The sequence below is a fragment of the Mycosarcoma maydis genome, chromosome 12 (assembly GCF_000328475.2).
Source record: "Mycosarcoma maydis chromosome 12, whole genome shotgun sequence".
Taxonomy (NCBI): domain Eukaryota; kingdom Fungi; phylum Basidiomycota; class Ustilaginomycetes; order Ustilaginales; genus Mycosarcoma; species Mycosarcoma maydis.
Window position 1 is genome coordinate 274,312 of NC_026489.1, and position 19,919 is coordinate 294,230.

General features: G+C 53.7%; 10 protein-coding genes across 10 annotated transcripts in view; 4 read left to right on the forward strand and 6 right to left on the reverse strand.

Annotated features, from left to right (window-relative positions):
* The window catches only part of UMAG_15011 (uncharacterized protein), a gene marked incomplete at both ends in the record, with an annotated part of 9,519 nt that extends 8,628 nt beyond the window's left edge, over positions 1-891 (reverse strand). Inside the window, one exon of the mRNA XM_011392520.1 lies at positions 1-891. Coding sequence (XP_011390822.1) covers positions 1-891 — 891 coding nt within the window.
* Positions 892-1,883: 992 nt separating this feature from the next.
* UMAG_04182 (putative prephenate dehydrogenase (NADP+)) lies at positions 1,884-3,287 on the forward strand (the record flags this gene model as incomplete). The annotated part of the gene is made up of 1 exon (XM_011392367.1): positions 1,884-3,287. One exon carries the CDS (start codon positions 1,884-1,886, stop codon positions 3,285-3,287), a length of 1,404 nt encoding a protein of 467 aa, XP_011390669.1.
* A 241-nt stretch (positions 3,288-3,528) lies between these two features.
* On the reverse strand, positions 3,529-4,242 carry UMAG_04183 (uncharacterized protein; the record flags this gene model as incomplete). The annotated part of the gene is made up of 1 exon (XM_011392368.1): positions 3,529-4,242. The coding sequence occupies one exon, from the start codon at positions 4,240-4,242 to the stop codon at positions 3,529-3,531; it is 714 nt and encodes a 237-aa protein (XP_011390670.1).
* A 403-nt stretch (positions 4,243-4,645) lies between these two features.
* On the forward strand, positions 4,646-5,051 carry UMAG_11120 (uncharacterized protein; the record flags this gene model as incomplete). The annotated part of the gene is made up of 2 exons (XM_011392503.1): positions 4,646-4,664; positions 4,807-5,051. 2 exons carry the CDS (start codon positions 4,646-4,648, stop codon positions 5,049-5,051), a joined length of 264 nt encoding a protein of 87 aa, XP_011390805.1.
* Positions 5,052-5,272: 221 nt separating this feature from the next.
* UMAG_04184 (uncharacterized protein) lies at positions 5,273-7,408 on the reverse strand (the record flags this gene model as incomplete). Its single annotated transcript, XM_011392369.1, has 1 exon — positions 5,273-7,408. One exon carries the CDS (start codon positions 7,406-7,408, stop codon positions 5,273-5,275), a length of 2,136 nt encoding a protein of 711 aa, XP_011390671.1.
* A 589-nt stretch (positions 7,409-7,997) lies between these two features.
* Positions 7,998-8,870, reverse strand: UMAG_04185 (uncharacterized protein; the record flags this gene model as incomplete). Its single annotated transcript, XM_011392370.1, has 1 exon — positions 7,998-8,870. One exon carries the CDS (start codon positions 8,868-8,870, stop codon positions 7,998-8,000), a length of 873 nt encoding a protein of 290 aa, XP_011390672.1.
* A 688-nt stretch (positions 8,871-9,558) lies between these two features.
* Positions 9,559-11,223, reverse strand: UMAG_04186 (putative general amino acid permease; the record flags this gene model as incomplete). Its single annotated transcript, XM_011392371.1, has 1 exon — positions 9,559-11,223. One exon carries the CDS (start codon positions 11,221-11,223, stop codon positions 9,559-9,561), a length of 1,665 nt encoding a protein of 554 aa, XP_011390673.1.
* A 1,780-nt stretch (positions 11,224-13,003) lies between these two features.
* UMAG_04187 (uncharacterized protein) lies at positions 13,004-13,918 on the forward strand (the record flags this gene model as incomplete). Its single annotated transcript, XM_011392372.1, has 1 exon — positions 13,004-13,918. One exon carries the CDS (start codon positions 13,004-13,006, stop codon positions 13,916-13,918), a length of 915 nt encoding a protein of 304 aa, XP_011390674.1.
* A 780-nt stretch (positions 13,919-14,698) lies between these two features.
* Positions 14,699-15,109, forward strand: UMAG_11121 (putative copper metallochaperone ATX1; the record flags this gene model as incomplete). The annotated part of the gene is made up of 3 exons (XM_011392504.1): positions 14,699-14,707; positions 14,805-14,883; positions 14,979-15,109. The coding sequence occupies 3 exons, from the start codon at positions 14,699-14,701 to the stop codon at positions 15,107-15,109; spliced, it is 219 nt and encodes a 72-aa protein (XP_011390806.1).
* Positions 15,110-15,259: 150 nt separating this feature from the next.
* Positions 15,260-19,186, reverse strand: UMAG_04188 (putative RNA-dependent ATPase; the record flags this gene model as incomplete). The annotated part of the gene is made up of 1 exon (XM_011392373.1): positions 15,260-19,186. One exon carries the CDS (start codon positions 19,184-19,186, stop codon positions 15,260-15,262), a length of 3,927 nt encoding a protein of 1,308 aa, XP_011390675.1.
* Positions 19,187-19,919: the final 733 nt, after the last annotated feature.

Sequence of the window (19,919 nt, forward strand, 5' to 3'; positions counted from 1 at the left end):
CAGCTGTTTCTTGAGCATGAGATTCTTGGTTTTCCAAAGTGTGAGGACTGTTAGTCGCAAAGCCAGTGATGCCAAGAGTACTTGACATGGGTAGTTGAGTTCGAGATGTTCGAGCAAAATGTTGAGTCCGGACATAGCTGGCAAGTGTGCGGAAGATTCGACAGGGAAAGTGAGGAAGAATCGGGTGTAGTCGGCGAGGAGTAAGATGCCTTGACCGGTACTGCCGAGCAGAGGCGCAACGGTACACGCCATGAGATGGCAGAGGCAGTGTGCAGTAACCGCATCCTCTAAGCTGAGACCGCGCTGTGAAGCAACCAAGGTTGGAGAGATAGCGAGTGTAGCCAGCCGTTCATCAGGGTCGCTGGTTGCAGCTGAACCATCAAGGTCTCGACCAAGGAGAATGTCGAAGCACAAGGATGCTGTGGCGCGCCAATCTTCGGGTTCGAGGTGGTCGACATGGTGCTGGTGGCTGAGGATGGCACAGAGCGCAGAAGTATATGCGGAGGCTATGGGACGAAGAAGCGTGCCGCGGTGGTTCATCATCTGAAGGATGTGCGTGACTAAAGCCTTGACCACCTTACGAGCCAAAAGGGCTGCGGCTTGTTCGACGAGCGAGCGAAACATGTTAGCCGCGCGCTGCAGTCTGGCGATGGCGATGGGTTGTGCATCAAGGAAGGAACCTTTACGAATGCACGCAGCTTTTTCGGCAAGCACACAGGCAGAGAGCGCCTGAAAGACCTTGAGCCACGCCTTTCCGTCTTGCTTTGGATCGAGATCAACCACATTGTCTGAATCCGAGAAGATGTGTTCGAATGCCTCGAGACCTTGTTGTCGATCCTTGACCTTGTCGCTCCGGATCTTTTCGATGGCTTCTTGCAAGGAGAAAGCCATCTTGCCGTGGCTTTCTGATGGCGTCGACCTATGTTATTGTCATACTACAGATGGAGGCGCTCGAACCGATGTGGCCTCGGGGCTAAACGAGCGAAGGTGGAGACAGTGCCAGCACGCGATGAACAACGATGAAAATGTCCAGATGAGACAAGGTCGTATTTGGCACGTGCGATCGGCAAGTGCGATGACGATGTCGTCAGCTTGCGCTCTAAGATGATGGCACAAGTCGTGAGTGATAGCCAAACCACAAACGTGAAACTGAGCAGGTGGCCGAGTCACGAGTATGTGATTCACAGTTGTACTCGTGATTGATGAATCACGAAGTGTGATCTTCTGAAATCACGAATGTGGATCACAATCGTGAATCGTGAATTGAGCCTCAAGTCACGAGTGAGTCGCACTCACGACTCACGACTCGTAACTTTTCAGGGTCCAAAATCAAACTAATCGTGATATCCCACATACAAACATGAAATTGAATAAAAAAACCAATCACGAATCACGAATCACGAATCACGTACGTGACTCGTGAATTCTCAGCTTAAATATTCAGAGATTCGTGATTCTGACATCTGCCTCTGCACCTCGCCCCCAGCTCAACTCAGGAGTGTTGGTCTCTCGGTGTGAGTCTCGTGACTGTGCGTTGCTTGTCCACTCACAACTAACTTAACTTATCACAACTCGGAAGGCGCTTACAAACTCACGCTGCTGCATAGTCGTGAGTCACTCACAGAATTACTCACTCACGACCGCTGCCGCTGCTGCCGCCGCCGCCGCATTCACCGAACAAGCCGAAAAGCCTCTTTTCTTCACCTTCGGGACCATCCCGAAAAGCTCAAACAAGACTAGCGTCGACTCACGACTCGGTTTCTCCGGAAGCCGGACCCGACGCTCCTACTCGTTGTTGAATCACTGCTCTGGATCGTGCTCAGCTCGGTACAATCCGCTCATCACTATTACCATCATCAACGCCACTCAAACGCCAAGCAAAGATGGCGTCGTCAACAGAGATGGACACGCTCGAGATCGGCATCATCGGCATGGGCGACATGGGTCGGCTGTATGCCACAAAAATGAGGGATGCCGGCTGGAAGAAAGTCAATGTCTGCGACCGTCCTGAAAACCACGAAAAGCTTTGCAAAGAATTGCAAGGTTCCGGGCTGAATGTCTTGCGAGATGGTCACCTTGTCTCGCGGCGGAGCGACTTTATCATCTACTCTGTCGAGGCTGCTTTCATCGACAAGGTGGTCGAGCAATACGGATCTTCCACCAAGATTGGCTCAATCGTAGCTGGACAGACATCGGTCAAAGCGCCGGAGAAGGCTGCATTCGAGAAACATCTCCCGCAGGATACCTACATCATTTCGTGTCATTCCATGCACGGCCCCAAGATTGATCCCACAGGCCAGCCCTTGATCCTCATCCAGCATAGGGCTCCCGACGAAAAGATGCGACTGGTCGAGAGGATCATGGCCTGCTTCAAGTCCAACTTTGTCTACCTCACCTATGAAGAGCACGACACAGTCACCGCCAATACGCAAGCGGTGACACACGCTGCGTTCTTGTCAATGGGAACCGCATGGTGCTGCTCCAACCAGTACCCGTGGGAGTCGGAGCGCTACCCGGGAGGCATTGAGACGGTCAAGATCAACATTTGCTTGCGCATCTACTCTGCCAAATGGCACGTCTATGCCGGTCTGGCATTGCTGAATCCAGCAGCCAAGACGCAAGTGACGCAGTTTGCACAGAGCTGTACCGACCTGTTCAAGCTCATGGTTGCCGAAAGGGAGCAGCAACTCATGGATCGCGTCTTTGCAGCGCGCAAAAAGGTATTTGGATGGGAGAAGGACGAGGAGAGCAACAGCGTCATTTCTCGAACAGGCACCAGGGAAGAACGCAAGCCCATCCTTATGAGCGACAAGCTGCTCGACCGATTCCACATGGCTGCTCGCAAAGCCACCTCTTTTGTCGTCAACGGTGATGCTGCCGCCGACAGCAGTGACGCCGCTACCGCTCTGTCTCAATCTCCACCTAACTCGCATCTGTCACTACTTGCCATCGTCGACTGTTGGAGCTCGCTTGGTATCAATCCGTACGATCATCTCGATCTGGCCGCAACGCCTATCTTCAGGATATGGATTGGCGTATGCGAATACCTCTTTCGCTCGCCCGAGCGTCTGCGACAGGCATGTCATGCCGCGGCACGAGATCACAGCTTCAGGGCAGACGATACTGAATTTGTCATTGCTTCTCGCGGATGGGCGCAGGCAGTGCAGTTCGGCAACTTTGACAGTTACCAGCGACGCTTCGAGGAGACTAGAGGCTTCTTCGAGCACAGATTCCAAGAGGCAGGCGCCGTGGGTGCAGAAATGCTCAAAGTGGTGCTGGCAAACTAGATGCTTCGGATATGCAATCCCAAAACAATTCAACCCACGTCGATCGACCTTTGCGTTGTGTGCAGATGAACACGGTGTTTTCACACACACGACGTGCAATCATAGCTGTTGCGTCACTCGCAACTGCTGATCGCCGAGTGGCAGCTGTTTTGAGATTGAGTTTTGAAATTGCGTACAGCGGTAGTGGTATATAGCTGTGCTGTCGCTGCATGCGGAAGATACATACACTGGGCGAGCGACCTCATTTGATCTTGTCGAGCGGTCGATTGAACCCACCTTTTCTGTTCATGTACTGCCTCCAGGTGCGTTCCTTTTTCACTTCTGCCGCGCCCGCTGCATTGCCCGCGACTTTTTTGTTCTTTGTAGTGCCAAACCCGCCGAAACCCATCATGGCCGCCATTGCTTCCTCTTCGCCGTCCTGTTCGGTGGTCTCTCCGTCCTCTGCATCTTGCTTACCAACGGCTTTTGCGTCGGGTGCGCTAACTGTGGCGACAGTCTGTGAAGTAGATACACGGGCAAGAGCGGATGCTTCTGGTATTGAGGACGTGGGAGGCGATCGACTTCGGCTCCTTCTTCTGCGATAATGGATGCCTTCGTCGTGTGGTCTCGAATAGCTCCAGTGGTTCGAGCGGGAATCACGCGACAATGTGTCCTCTCGGTCGGATGCAGCTGGTCTGTCCCGAGGCGGCGGCGGAATACGATCACTGCGTTGATCGTCTCTCTCTCTGTCCCTACGTTCGCCTCTCCAAGCACTCCTGTCATCGTATCCCCTTTCGCGCCTATCCGAATCGTGCCTCGATGAAGACGACCACGAGTATCCCGGACTTGGACTACGTCGTCTTCGGAATTCTTGCGATGAGGAGGTTCCTCCTCGGTCGTTCCTGTATCCTCGTCGAGACGTTTCGTCCTTGTAAGGCCGCGGCGGAGGAGGTGGAGATCTGCGCCGCCCACTCATTTCGGTGCGCGATGTCAGCCGCTGCTGATCAATGGCTAGTGCGATGGAAGCAAAAGAACAAGAACAGAATGCATGCACCAACCAGCAATCACGAATCGAGAATCGTCAATCATGGATGTCAGGGTCCAGAATCTGGGATATTTACGATTTGGCTGAAGAAGGTGGAGGAGAAAGAGTCCTTGTATCGCGCGAGAGATTTGAGATTGCACACGAAAATCGGATCCGAGCGCGATAGCTGTGAGCGGTAGTTTTGAGGTGTGCAGTGCAATTCACCACCTTCTCGATATCACAATCATCACAACCTGATTGCCTTATACCGCAACATCACAGGCTCGCGACAACGTTACGTCTCCATTTCACAAACCAAAGTCACATCCTTTCGGACGCATAACATATAATCAACATGGCTGGCGGAGGATACCGTAAGTATGCAAATTGTTGGCCGATGGCTCTTGACGAACTGCCGGTACTTGCAACGTGGACAGCATGAGTACAGATCATCTTGTTTCGAGACCAACGCTGATGTTGACGCTCTACTCTTCATGGACCCATGACATTCATCAGACCCATACAAGGCCGACCCGGCGCTCGACCGATGGCAGACCATGCACTCGACCATGTACCAACGCTTCCGACTTACACCTTCCAAAACACGAGCCGTCGTCCTGTGGGGTCTGGCCGTCCCGGTTCTCACCTACTACGCTGCTCAGTACACCGACAATCGATGGGAGCTGCGAGGAAAGACTCGTCAAGATTCGTTGCTTCGTACCCCTCCTGTTGCTCCGGCGGCAGACACGGACGAGCAGTAAAGTACAAATCCGTAGCAGCAGTATCACAATTTTCACCAATTCACGATTCATGGTTCCCACACCCGTTTCGATCCGCTTGTCATCTGAACCGTGCCTTATCATCAATAAGCCCGACCTGGAAAGATGGATATGGCGGTTGAGTACGCCGCAACGACGCTTCCACACGCTCAACACAGTCTGATCAATCGACCTTGGCTGAACTCACTATTGCATGCAATCGCCTATTCACTCGCCAACACCCAGTCTCTCAGCGCCTCGCTCGCGCCCCACACCCTATCTAGCGCTACGACCTCTAACCACCTCTGCAGAGCTCTCCTCCGCTTTTCCAGATACTTTGCATCATATTTGCTCAGGAGACCCGTTCTTCGCGTTGGCAACTGGGGCAACCATTTTGCCTGGTCCTTGCACTCGTCGAGCAGCGTGGTGCGCAACTTGACAAACGACGAGAAGCGTTTGTGCGCGATGATCGGCGTACCCTGTTTCGTGATGATGCGCAGCTCGAAGACCACCCAGCCGCGTGCTTGCGAGCCGACTTCGGACCAGCCTCGAATACGGATCTCGCGCGCAAAAACGTCCGAGGTAGAACGGCGCATCGAGGACGGCGATTGACGCCGCCTATATGAGAAAGTACTGCCGCCACTGCGTCGTCGCTCTAGACTGTGATGACTGAGAGAGCGCGAAGACGAGGTCAGGTTCGAAACTGGCAGCGAGACAAGCGAGGAAGGCGCCGATTCAAGGGATGCATTGTCGACATGGTCAACGTAGTCGTTCGCGTCGGCTTGGTCGTCCTCTCTTGCACAATTCCCGTGTATAACGCGACTGCGATGTGGAGGCAAAAGCAGACTTGAAGGCTCCGAAGCTGACTCGAGTCGTGGGAGCATGCTTGACGGGGCGTACTCGTAAGTTGATCCTATATGTTGTACTCCGCTTTGAACGTTTGGCAAGGCTTTGGACGATGTCGGCGGTGAGACAGCTGGTGAGGCGTATCCGGAAGCGCCACTGCTACTCGTTTCGTCTTGCGACTGAACAGCACCTGACGCGATAGCTTGCCTTCGATTGCCATGCAAAACGACGGGCTCCGCTTTCGCCTGGCTCAGCTCGATGGTCGGTGTTGGTCGACGAAAGGAAGGCAGACCGAGCTTTGACCTTGCACTATCCATGGACGCTACGCCTCCGCTGGGGGTCAAAAACGCTGAGTCTTTGTGGTCTACAGGGCTGCTGGCCCGGTCTGTATTGTGCAACTGTAAGCCACTCAGTCCAGCCGTCAGATCCTCGCCTTCGGGCCTGGTCGAGGTTTCGGACGATAACCTCGCTTTTCTGGGTCTCGGTGAGAGTGACAGCTGCTTGAATAATTTGGGAGTTGGCGAGTCAAAGTCAGAAGCTGTTCGAAAGCTTGCATCTGGTAGCAATGAAGCGTCTTCAACATGGTCAAATTGCGCCAGGGTTAGAGCGCCTGCCACTGCACAAGGGGCTTTAAGGATGGTCGGTGGACCACCTTTGGATGGCCTCCGCTCTGAATTTTTTTCTGGTGATGGAGATCTTGCAGTACTCGTGCTGGCTTTAGGCTGGAATGCGTCTGGAAACGACTCGAGGAAGAATGGTGGAGGGCTTGATGTATTTGCGGTTCCGGCCAAACGCTCAGATGCCGGCAGCGGGGACGTCGACTGAGTCGGAAATGAGAGTGATCGATCTATAATGCTGTCATTGGTCGTGTGCAGAGTATCGCGATCATGAGACACAGGCTTTGGTCTGCCGCCGAGGGTGCGACCGACGACCTTGCCTTGCACAACACGTTCACCGTACTGATTGATGTAGATGTCATTGATCGGAGTGCGTACCCTGAGTTTGCTAGGTGATGGAGGTTTGTACTGTGGATCGGAATATTCCGTAAGATGAGTTGATAGGACTTGCGGGGCTACATGGTCGTGCTGGTGGGTTGCAGCAGCCTTGACGGATCGAACGCGACTGCTCAGGCCGCGCGAAGGAAGATGATCATCCGGGTCATCTACAAAATTGGAGCCAAGTTCAATCTGGATTGGCTCATGCGAGGGCTGTGCAGCAGTTGTAGATGGACTGCCGTGGGTACGCAGTTGGTTGCTTGCAGCGGAGGATGGAGCCGCAGGCCATTGCCAAGGCCTTAGGTCAGAGGGCGAGTGGAGTACCTCGATCTTGGAATTAGCCGAGAACGTAGCAGCTCTGAGTGGGGAAACAGCGTTGGCAATGTTTTTCGGGGTGGCCTGTTGACGTCTCTGTTGAAGGTGGGGCGAAGGTGGGAATGCGGATGCTTGGATGGGTGCCACTATGTCCAGGAGTTGGTCAGCAGCTTCGCGCAGCTCTTTGGACAATTCGGCCTCCATGCTTGTGACCGAGCCCTAGCGCCGACCTTCATGGCCAGCGAGAAAGATGCGCTAAATATTCCTGCTCGCCTTAGGTCGACTAGGTGTGGTAAGAGAGTAAGCGGTGAGAAGGAGGGCGCGCAGACTTGGCAAGACGCAACATTGAGCAAGCTGTGTCTTGTGTCTGTGCGTCTGATGATGTTGGACCCTCGATTCGTGATTCGTGATTCACGATTCACGATTCACGATTCACCCAGCCACAGCTTCTGCATAGTTACACGGTAATACTCACAGGACTTACAGGAACGCACACGCTCAGTCACGAGTCACGAGAGCAAGGCACGAGGCGTGAGGCACGAGGTACACAGTCCCGTGTTTTTCATACAGTGTTAGGCCGTAGAAAGAACCATTGTCTCACTCTGTGCCACGTGCGTGGTCCACGGTAGTCACGAGTGGTGAGCTACGAGTCGCGAGTTGTCATACACGATACGGTATGTACTGTACTTTACTGCATGCGACAACACAGGAAGGAATGGGCGTGTTGCATTGAGAGAAAAGAGAGAGGCGAGATAACAGAACTGACGAACAAGGACCTAATCTGCAACTCCGACTAGAAGAGCGTCCAGACACCGGCCGAAGCAGTCACAGCGATGACACTGATCGCAATGACCACACCAACAGCCTCACGCTTGACGCTAGTCGCACCGGAGCTTCCGCCACCGAGAGTGGTGCCACTAGCATTGTTGCTCGAGCCCGAGGTTGCTCCGGTGGGCATACCAGCGGGCATGACGAAGGTCGACGTGGTTCCTGCACTTCCTTTATCTGCACCACCCTGGGCACCCGAAGCTGGAGCCGGGGGCGAAGTTGCGTTGGTTCCGTTGCTCTTAGGATCGTCGTTGATGGTGGGCATATTTTCCAAATTGCTTGGAGACTGATAGCCAGGGATCTTGATTCCAGGCTCTCCAGTAACACCACAGATGCTTGTGATGACACCAGCAGCTCCGTGGAATTGCTGTGGGCAAGTGGCGTTGATGCAGGCGAAAGTCTGGTCGATGAAGCTTTCGCTCTTGCAGAAGCACGCGGGCTTGCTGAGGTCATCGCCGCATCCTACGCCTGCGGTCGACTTGGTAGCACAACCGGTAACGCATTGACCATGGTGTCCGCCACCGGGTTGATTGTTGCCTTTGCCACCAGATTTGGCTTCGTCGTCTTCCTCGGTCGAATCGTCCGTACTCCCCATTGTGTGAGCGGAGCCGGCAATGATAGCTTGCGCATCCGAGCCGCTTGCAGGAGCCGAGATTGAGCCGCCGTCATCGCCGCCATGGTCGGAGTCAGAGTTGGGAGGTGCGTCTAGAATTTGGGGTGCGGTGCCAGCGGTGCTCTGTTGGGCGGATGAATCCGCTGCAGAAACCGTTGCAGCAGCAACCAGCACGAGCAGCAGCAGTAGAGGGAAGGTGGACTTAATTCGTCGAGTCGTGAACATTGTGAGAGAGCTCGAAACGATTTACGAGGAAAGGTGCAAACGTGAAATGCTTTGGTCGTTGGGTCGAAAGGAAACCATCGACGAAGCGCTGCGCTGACTACACTTTTGTCGCTCGCACGAGGGCGAGCTGTAACTGCAAAGTCTCACAACCCTGGCAAGCCCGCTAAGGGGGCGATCGTACTGCGACAAGCACCGGTTGGCGGGCTCAAGACAAATTTGCAACAACGACTTATTGTGCAAAGCAATTGACGTCAACACAGGCGGTCGACACGAGTAAACTTCATTTCTTGAGGGAGTCAAAATTGTTCTTGGGTACAGAAGTAGCCTTGACAATTTTGGTAGGGCTTGGGCCCGTTAATAGGGATGAAAGCAGCATCAGCTCAATGGCAGTGGTGGCACCCAGCACCGTGCACTGCATTTCTTCATTTCCAAACCTCATCGAGTGGGCCCCAAGGGCCTGTGTGATGGACTGCAGCACTGTGTCTCTTGTGACCCCGTCGAGAAGCTTCGGCATCAGAAACAGAGCAGCGATGAAAGCTGAAGGATACTGTACCCATACACTTCAGCCCTCCATTTGCGCGCTCCTGACATGATTACAGGCTATCACACAACTCTGCAACGGTAATGGTACCAGTTCTATCAATGATACAGAATGAGAATACAGTATCGACAAAGATGGAAGAGTAAATTACTCGAAATACTTGGCAATCTTTCCCATGGTCGTTGTGGGCTGGTTGAGCGCGTCCTCCTCGTCGCACCTTCTGGCATCTTCCTCGATCTCCTTGATACCCGTTACAAAGTCCATCTCGGCCGCACTAACAATTTTGGTCTTCCAGAGCACCTTGAAGCCCAAGTAGAAAACTGGGAACCAAGCCAGAGGAAGGTAGTTGCTGAAGAAACTGGCCGAGTTCCACTTGCCCGGACGGAACACCTCCCATCCCGAGAAGAGGAGCACAACGCCAATGATGAGCAGTGTCCAGTACGCAGCAAAGTGTGACAAGGGAGACTTCCAGGGAAGAGATGAGCGAGGGATGGACTGAGCTTTCATGCCTGCTCGGAAGCGAAGGTAGGTGATCGCGATCGAGAACCACGTAAGGATGCCTGACAGAGCGGTCAGGTTGACGAGGAAGTTGAACACAGCACCGGAGCCTGCAGAGCTGCCTAGATAGGCAAGACAACCGATGAGCCAGCAGATGCCGACGGCATAGTGTGGCACGCCGTTCTTGGTGGTGCGCGTAAAGATTCTGGGTGCCTGCTTCTTTTGAGCCAGAGAGTAGAGCGCTCGCGAGGTGGTGTACAGATCAGAGCAACCGGCCGAGAGGGCGCTTGTAATGATTGCACTATTGCAGATGTGGGGGAGCACGCGGATACGAGCGACATCCATTGCAATCACAAATGGCGAGGCCGCCGCTGTGCTTTCTGTGCCGAGACGGGTGTTGTTGGAAGGGACGATGAGACCGATCATGAAGACGGAGACGATGTAGAAGAAAACGATTCGAATCCAGACGGTTCGCAAGCAGATCGGAAGGACACGACGAGGGTTGCGGCACTCTGCAGCAGCAAGCGCTAGCATTTCAGCCCCGATCATCGAAAACGAGGCCTGGGTGAGGACCGAGAAGAAGCCAAGGAAGCGACCGGTGGTGCCTTCGATGCCACGGAACTGGACAAACGGACCGGGGTCTCTCCAGTAATCGAATCCGATCGATCCTCCATCCGGACCACCACTAGAGGTGATGTAGATGGAGGTGAAGATAAGACCCATGATGGTGACAACCTTGATACTTGCGAACCAGAACTCAGCCTCGCCATACACTCCAGCACTGAACGAGTTGAGGGCCAAAACGACGATTGAGCCGATAGCGATCCAAACAGCCTGGTTGATTTGCGATGCGGGGATCCAGTAGGAAACCAGGACAGCTGCAGCACTCAGCTCTGCGGCCAAGATGAGTGTCCAGCAGATAAGGTAGTTCCATCCCATAGCAGCCGAAAGTGCGGGATCGACAAATCGTCCTGCCAGACGGATGTGACCTCCCGAGACTGGCAAAAAGGTCGTCAGCTCGCAGACCATGAGCATAACGGCGACAACAACGGACGCAATGAGACTGTAGCCGATGAGCAAGCCGAGCGGACCACCATTTTTGAGCGCACCGCCGACACCGAGGAAGATGCCTGTGCCGATACACGCTCCAATGGAGATGAAGATGAGATGGCGTGGCTTGAGCGCCTTTTGCAGTCCATGTTCTTCGTGATCTTCTACTGGCTGTGAGGGATCGGAGTGGACTTGGGATTCGAGAACAGCGGAGGCACCGTAGCCTGGAGAATTCTTTTCGCTAAGTGAGGGGGGTATTGTCATCTTTGCGATTTGGTCGTTCATGTTTGCTCTCTATGCGATGGATGGGAAGGTAAGGAGGGGCGTGGCCAAGGAAAGGTGAAAAGCAGGTGGTTCGTGTAGTATATATGGATCACGAAGATAACACGGAGCCGTCATAGGAACCAATCACAGACGTGGACAGCTCTCTAATCTTTTGAACTGTGGGGAAGGAAGGGTGGGGAAGCCGCAGGTGAAGCCAATCACGATTCTGAACAGTAACTTAGTGCTACAGACTCACTAGAAGAACGCTTCAGCCAAAAATGCTTCGTGACCAGATTCCGTTGGTAGCGAGATGAACGAGTTCGCCCTTGTTCTCATTCCGCAAATTTGCTCGCCACGCCACGAGTGCGGTTGGTGACTTGAGTGATAGGAGGTAACGTGCCTGGGCTCAACAAGCAATTGCGCAGAGAAGAGATCGAAGAGTCGCACAGGGTGTCTGGTAGCGGGAACGTCTCTTGATTGGTGCTTTCGATATCTGGTGGGTCAAGCCATCGTAAATGCAGGCTGTGAAGGACTCAAGATAGCAGACACACAAGTCATGCGGTATACGTTGGCCACGAGTGACAAGTGTGGGGCAGCTTCGGACACCAATCGTGAATAAGCGTTGGCCGTCTAGTCCGTCCAACTTAGCAGGAAAGAGATAAGACGAATTCGAAAATTGCCCTCAGTCCACCCTGACCAACGAACGTATTTTGGGTAACTGGCGGCAGTGAATCAAGCTGCCGTGTCGGCGGAACCAAGATCGAATGCTGACTTGCTGCCAAGACTTTGGTCGTGGTTGTGCTATTGTTTGGGAGGTAAGTGGTTTTGTGACTGTCATGTGGCCACGCGGCTGCTGAAAAGCCGCCACTCGGCGCAGATTTGAGCTGATCAAGTGACGAGTTGTACAAACCCAGTCAACTCACGACTTGGGGGTAATTTGACAGCTGCCGAGGTGTTGCGCTAACTACAGTTAAGTTTAGTCGTGAGTGACTCTTCGAAGCGTTCTTGCAGGCGTTCTGCAGCTTTCGCTTGTGGATCGCAGCATCGAGATGCAGTCGCTTCCGCTTCTTGCGCATGTCTCTCTGGTTGGCAAGGACAGCAATCAGCTGCACCAAGTTAAAATCAGTCACGATTCTTTGAGAAACGCCGGCTTACACGCAGAGCTTGTGGCACGCAGGCTGGCAGCTCTTGTAGCGAACAGCTGGTATTATTATACAGCAAGCGAGTTTTGTTTGCAACTCCGAACCCGACTGAAAGCGCTAACGAGCGTGACACTCCAAGACTCTTTGACTCGTGACTGCAACGCAAAGCGCACGCACGAATTCGACTGGCGTTGGTGAATGCCAAGAGGTACAGAATTCCGGATGATTCGTGATTAACTTAGAATTTCGGATGAACCGTGAATCGTGAATATCAAGAATCTGCTTGTCTTGAAAGAGCTATGAGTTGGGCCACGGCAAGTCATGTTCAACGCCGACGTGATGTCGTTTCGGGCCAAACGGTCAAGTCCAGACCTGAGACAGGCAGCCGCCCCGTTGGAGGCGTTCGTGATTGCTCAGTCATCTGTCGAACAACGTGACTCGTATCTTATCTCTAGCCCGTCGTCGACACGTCGACACGTCGCACGAGTCAGCCCGTGGCAACATGGGTCGCTTGCCCGTACCTCTTAGCATCAAGGGGGATGGGATGGCCAATGCTCAGATCACTTGCTTCTGAGACCACCTAGTATCGACGCTGGTCAAGTTATTACTTCGGCCACCATATCATCTCAGTAGTAACGATGGCAAGTGCCAATCCACGTCTGACGCAAGCAGCCTACCAAGCGCTACCAGGCTCGCCTCTAGATCTCGACAAGTCACTGTACGATCGTATCGGATCTTGCTCGCGTAAGCTCACTTTTTCCTTGACCTTGCCCATTCGGAGCGGCAAAGCATGGTCTGTCAAAGCAGGCCAAGTGTGCCGCATCGTAGCCGTCGCTGGTGCTCAAGTCGGCGATCTCAATATCTGGTCGCTCCACAATCCACGAGAGCGGTTCTGGGCCTCGCGTACACGTCAACTTCAGCGCGCACACGTATCCATCTATGACCGTCTCTGGAGCTGCTTGCCCTATCTGCGACCCCTGTGTACCATCACCGGTGACTCGCTCGCCAATTACGGCCAAGGCGGAAACGGTCAAGGAGGTGGTGTGGATGCCGAGGGGGGCAGAGTGCATGATCTGTTGGGAACGCGGTGCGATCCGTATGTGAACCGCATGCTCACCGGTCAGGACTTTGACTATCACTGCCATTCGAATCTGACGCGCGCTGTACGAGAGTTTGGGCTGGATGAGGCGGATGTTCATGACGTACTCAACGTTTTTCAATGCACCGGCTTGAACGGGGAGGACAAGTACTTTATGAAGACTTGCCCCGCCAAGAAGGGCGACTTTTTCGAGTTCTTTGCCGAAACCGATCTGCTATGTGCGCTGAGCACGTGCCCAGGAGGTGATCTGAGTAAAGCCATGTGGGGCGAAGGGTCCGCTTCGGAAGCGAATGCGGGGGATGATCCAACACTGGAATGCTGCAGACCGTTGGGCGTGGAAGTCTACGATCTGTTGGACAAGCACAAAGTGCTGCAAGGGTGGAAAGAGCCAGAGCCGTATGGCAGATTGTACAAGGGCCAGCATGGAGGCAAGGCTAAGGAATGGGGTTCGTAGCTCTCTGACAAAAAAGTATCATCGCACCACACTAGTAGTTTTGAAGGAAAGCATGGCGACAAAGTTGGTGTCAATCCTGAACCATTCACGATTCATGATTCACGATTTGATACGTGGTACACTCCCGACTCTAGGTTGTGGGAGTCTGTGAGTGGAGCTAAGAAAGCGAGTCGGTGACGAATTGCCGACGAAATCAGTAACGACTCTAATGTTCATTTAATCCGGAATAACAAACATAAGTTGTCGTAAGTTATATATCTTGACCGTCTCGGAGCCTTTCTTGGCCTCGTCACGAGCCGTAGCTGTGGATGTCCAAGCATGCGGTTGTTCTTCCGATGCTCAAGTGTAGCCCTCGCTGTGGTCATTGACAGCAACGCCTCGTTTTCTACGAGAAGCTCGTGGCTTGTTCCGAAAGCCCACTGATCGAACGCTGTATCCAATTCACAATCGTGAATCGTGAATCGTAAATTGCAGGGGTTTGCGTTTCAGATGGCGTCATGTCTCGTTGCTCTCAAGCTGCATCAGAAAACACTCCGAGCGTGGTCACAGTCGTGAGTCACGAGTCAGTGAGTGTCATGATTCGCCCCGTGGCAATATTCGTGATTCACGATTGAATCTGACTTTCATGTCTACGCTGCCAGTTCAGGCCAGTCCAGGCGGTCTGTGTGGAGGAAATATTACGGGCCTGGACCCTGGAATTTCGTGGTTCTCTCACCCGCAATCCACGCCTTGTCCTCTTTCAACCACCACACTCCATCTCCCTGCACCACGAAGCGCAACATGAGCCAGGTACGCTTTGCAACCCTTCTCTGCATCGCATCAGGACCGTAATCCGACTGACGTATTCGCAACTTACTTACTCACCTCGCTCTGGTATTGCCAACAGCACGAATACAAGTTTCATGTCGTCATGACGTGTTCCGGCTGTTCGGGCGCCGTCTCTCGCGTGCTTGGCAAGCTTGACGGTCAGTATAGCATCTAGCCACGTGACTCTCTAGCAGATTTCTAGCTTGACGAATGCTTTCTCGCCTCTCGTGTCTCGCTGAATCGGCTCACACAGGTGTCGACTCCTACGACGTCTCCCTCGAGAACCAATCCGTCGTGGTGAAAGGCTCGGCACCGTTCGAAACCGTGCTGGAAAAAATCAAAAAGACGGGCAAGGAGGTCAAGTCCAGTCAGGTCATTCACTAGACGAACAAGTATTCGCTCACGACACGCCAATGCAATCGTACTCCCCACGCATACATAACCTAACTAGCCCAACGAACAGTGCTGTACAATCACGCGTCTCTGACGAGCACGTTGAGGACGCTAGTCCATTGGAAACGCTGCATTTCAAACTTAGACGAACCGCCTCGTTCGAGAACGAAACGGCGTAGCACCAGGCGTCGCAATCGCCGGCGTCTCTGCACCTCCTCCAGCGGCGTTTCTTCTCTCCTGTTCTTTCCTCTCCCGTTCCTTGGTCTTTTGTTGCTCTCGATCCTTCATCATCTGATGCTCCAAGCTTGTGAGCTTATCCAGGTCGCCCGTCCGTTTTGCCCGCGTGCCATGGCTTGTACTGCCTCTTTCCTTAATAGAATAGAAGGCACCGCCCAGTTCGGCCAGCCAATGTGGATCCACCTGGGTAACCGTATTCATCATCTCTTTGCTCGTCAACACCACCTGGTGGTAAACAACGTATTCGGGGCTGTACCCCAACCCGTACAACGCCGACGTTGGATGCAGGAACATCTTGATGCCCGTCCTGCAGTTTACATACTCTCCTATCCCCGCCGATCTTGCCGCTTGGTGGAAGTATCCGGCAGTGATGCATTTTCGAATTCCGTCCCAATCCGTGGCGCATGAAACCAGGCGTAGCTTTTGCGTCTTCATTATGTCTTCCAGCTGCACCCGTACCTCTCGTGCTTTTCGGAGAGTTTTGGAATGCAGAAAGTGTTTGCTGCACCATGAATCACGATAGCCGTTGTTCCGCCATTGGTTGTATACATGTAGAAGCGTCAGGTGGTCCGATTCGGCGACGAAAAATTTCTCCCTGGCAGCATCACTCTCCTCCATCCTCTCTTTGGGTCGGTAGAATACAGACGGTACTGATAGCATGCTGACAATTGTCAGCATCTCTACTGAGCATCCATACTCGACGCTCGTGATCAGCATCTTGGAGAGACTCGGCTCCATTGGGAACTCGCCCATCTTGCGTCCCAATGGTGTCAGCTCGCCTACGTTGTTCAACGCACCCAGCACCCATAGCTGGTACATGCTATTGAGAATCGTGTCTTGCGGTGGAGGATCCATGAAGTCGAAGTCGAGCAGGTTGGATACGCCGAGACTCTTGAGCATGAGGACCGTGTTGGCTAGATTGGTCCTCTGAATTTCAGGGATGGTGTTGGCGAACAATTCGGTACGGAATGCTATCTCGGTGTACAACCTGTATGCTGTACCGCTGCCTGTTCGACCGGCACGACCCGAACGCTGATTCGCATTGGCTTGCGAAATCGGCGTGATCTGCAGAGAGTCCATCCCCACTTTTGGGTTGTACACCTTGAGCTTGTAGTATCCGGCGTCGACAACGTACATGATGCCGTCAACGGTGAGCGAGGTTTCGGCGATGTTGGTGGCAACAATGCATTTTCGCTCTCCGTTTTCGCTTGCGTCAAAAATCTTGGCCTGCAGATCCGCTGGCATCTGTGAGTAGATTGGCAGCACCAGCAGCGGTGGAGCATCGTCGATCTGTGACAGCCGCTCGGTAATGACCTGGCATGTAACCTCGATATCTTCTTGACCTGTCATGAACACGAGAATGTCTCCCTTCGGATGCGAGAGATGGATCGAGAGGGATTGCTTGATAGCGCTATCGACATAATCTTCGCATGGTGTCTTACTGAACAGCACGTCAACGGGGAATGTCCTTCCTGGAATCGTAAACGTCTGAGCACCACCGTAGAAAGAGGCAAACTTGTCGGCATTCATCGTAGCCGAAGTAACAATCAGCTTGAGATCGCGCCTTCGTTGCAAAATCTTGCGAAGCAGGCCCATAAGCACGTCGGTGCTGAGCGATCTCTCGTGGGCCTCGTCAAGAATCACGGCGCTGTATCGATCCAGATCGGCTTCGTTGAGACTCTCTCGTAACAGCACACCGTCAGTCATGTACTTGATCTTGGTTTCGCTGCTGGTACAGTCTTCGAAACGAATCGAGTAACCAACAGTGCCGCCGAGCTTGCACTCCATCTCTTCACTGACACGTTTGGCTACGCTCATGGCGGCCACACGACGCGGTTGCGTACAGCCAACCATGCCATATTGAGTGTAGCCGTCTTCGTGAAGGAACTGCGCGAGCTGCGTGGTTTTGCCGGAACCCGTCTCGCCAATCACGACGACAACTTGGTTCTCACGGATGATCTTCATGAGCTCTTCGCGACAGGCGAACGCCGGGAGATATTGTCGCTGCTCCTTAAGCGTCTTGGTGCGACTGAATTCAGATCCCCCTGTGCTCGTCTTGAGGTGCTTGGCAAATTGCGAGTCGCCTTTGCCGTCTGGTTGCGCAGCAGCATCTTCAGCAGCAGTTTTTGCGCTCTCGCTCTCTGGATGCGCACTTCCTTTGTTGACGCCTGTGGGCACAGCGACAGGATGATCCTCATCATCGTCTGCTTTGATTCCAAGAATGTTGCCCAGCGTGGTTCCGCCCATTGCTGCCACTTTTCCAGCTGCTTTGGCGCGCTCTGCCTTCTCCCTTGTCTCTCTCACCAGACGACTGCCTTTTCGGGCAAAGACAGCCATGTCCGACAACCCGTCTTTGACTGGATTGATAGGCTCGAGTTGCTTTGTAAAGACCGTCTTACCATCTAGAAATGGCGGTTTGAGGTCGTGGACGAGCAAATGGATACGACTCTCACCGTCTTCGTCCATGTTGTCCAGATCGATGGCAGTCCTGGGACCAACACCGCTGGTTTGCAATCGATTACGTTCCCAAGCGTCCGAGTCGGCGTTGTACTGAGCTTGGCGTGCCGTGACCCTTTCCTTTTTGGCTGCAAGAGGCGCGGAAACTTGACCAGTCATGTCTTCGTATTGGGAGAAAGGGTTGTGTTCTTCGTCGGCTGCGACGCCGCCTTCCTCCATGTCGTACCAGTCACGATCGAGCTGGCGATCGTCTTCGTCCCACATCCGATCCTCTGGGCCGTGGTCGTGATCGAAGTTTGAAGGCGTGGGTGAAGCCCCTTGGCGAGACGTAGACTCGTCCCAGCGACGGGAGCCGGCTGATCGTATGGATGCGATGTGTGAGTCGGATCGTTGTGATGCGGCATTGTCTTCCGAACGTCGCGGTGTCCAGCGGTCCTTTTGGTCGAATCTGTGCGACGAATTGCGCGGTGTCGAGTCCCATGTGCGTCGCTCGAGCCTTTCCGGTTCATCTTTACCATACTGCGAGCGCCTTTCATCGCCATCGCGATGGCGACCCTGGTGCTGCTCTCGGCGTCGATCACCATCACGATCCGAAGGTCGCCATGAGTCACCATTCACACGATTGTTAGCGGGTAGCCTCAAAGAGGCGCTGTCATTCCCGCTGGCGTTCGTTCGAGACGTAGCCTGCTTTCCCTTGCTGGCGGCTTCGACGCTTGCATCAGCAGCCATGGCACGCTTACGACGGTGCTCTTCTAACCGGCGCGCAGCCGTGTCGCTCAGACCACCGGGATGGCTGGGAGTCTCGTTGGCGGTGGAGCGCATACGAGCCTGCGAAGCAGATGCAGGCCTTGAAGGCGCTTTGAAGACGGGCTCTTCGGTGGCAAGCTTCGTTGTCGGCGATTCGTGATCATCGACAAGATGGCTGAGCTGCGCGCCGGAGATTCGTTGACGTTTGCTGGACGAGGCTGAACCGTTGAGATTGGAGCGCTTGGCTGCAGCTAGCTTGTCGAGTTCATATGCACTTTGACTTGACTTTGATGTGGATGGGGCCTTGAACACGTGCTTCTCGCCACCAAGGGTCGAGAGACCAGACCTCTCGCGTCGAGATTCTGACGGGGCTGTATAGTGTGATGATGACAAAGAGAAATCGTCGCTGTTGCTGGGGCGCTGCTCTGGATGCGACGAGATGTAGCTGCGCAATTCGACTAAGAAAGAGTCGTCGAACCTGCCGAACGCACGGGCAGCGGTTGCAAAAGCCTTGTCCGATGGTAACGAGCGCGAGAGTGAGATGACACGTTGTGCGAGCAGCTCGCTAGCATTGGGCAAGCTGGAAGCCAGCCGCTGTGCCACCTCTTGCTCGAGAGATGATGGCATGGCTGCCTAGCGATACGCGCTGAGGAGGAATGCAGCCAACTTTGGATCGCACGTATGTCTGATGAGGATGGATCGGGTTCTGAGGCAAAGAAGCAGAGATGTGTTCAGGGTCCAATTAGTCTGTGAGTGATTCACGATTCACGATTGTGAATCTTTCATCGTCGGTTACTCTCAAGTCACGAGTCTGTCACGTGGGACCGTTTTTTTTTTTTTTTTTTTTTTTTTTTTTTTTTTTTTGATTTGATTTCATACACCGACCCAAGCCTATGGAGGCTTATGCGGGAGTCAAGAGTGAGAGGTACAGGCTGTGGATAGTGGATCACGTGATGGGTCAAAGTGCTGTACGGTTAAATCCTCCCCTGCTTAGTCATGATGTATGGGTGGGCAAGGGGGTCCGAACGACGTCTCGGCCGGTAGGCCGTGTTGGCGGATGTTGGTGTCTGGAATAAGATGAACTGGAGTGTGGTGAAGGAGAGTGAAGGAGTGAGGAGGTTATGGACTGAGCGACAGTGGTGTACCATGTACAGGAAAGCGCGCTCTCAAGTACGCAGTCACCTCTGTAGCGAATTTGGGCTCATTGAGGACCTGTTTGAAGGAAACGAGTCGCTGGTTGCGAGCCAGGTGACCAGCCTGGCGGAGGGACTCCTCAAGTTTCCTTCGGGGGAGCGCCAGTTTGCGGCAGACAAGAAGGTGGAGGCGGTCTTCCCGAAAACCGCATCGGTCACATTTGTCA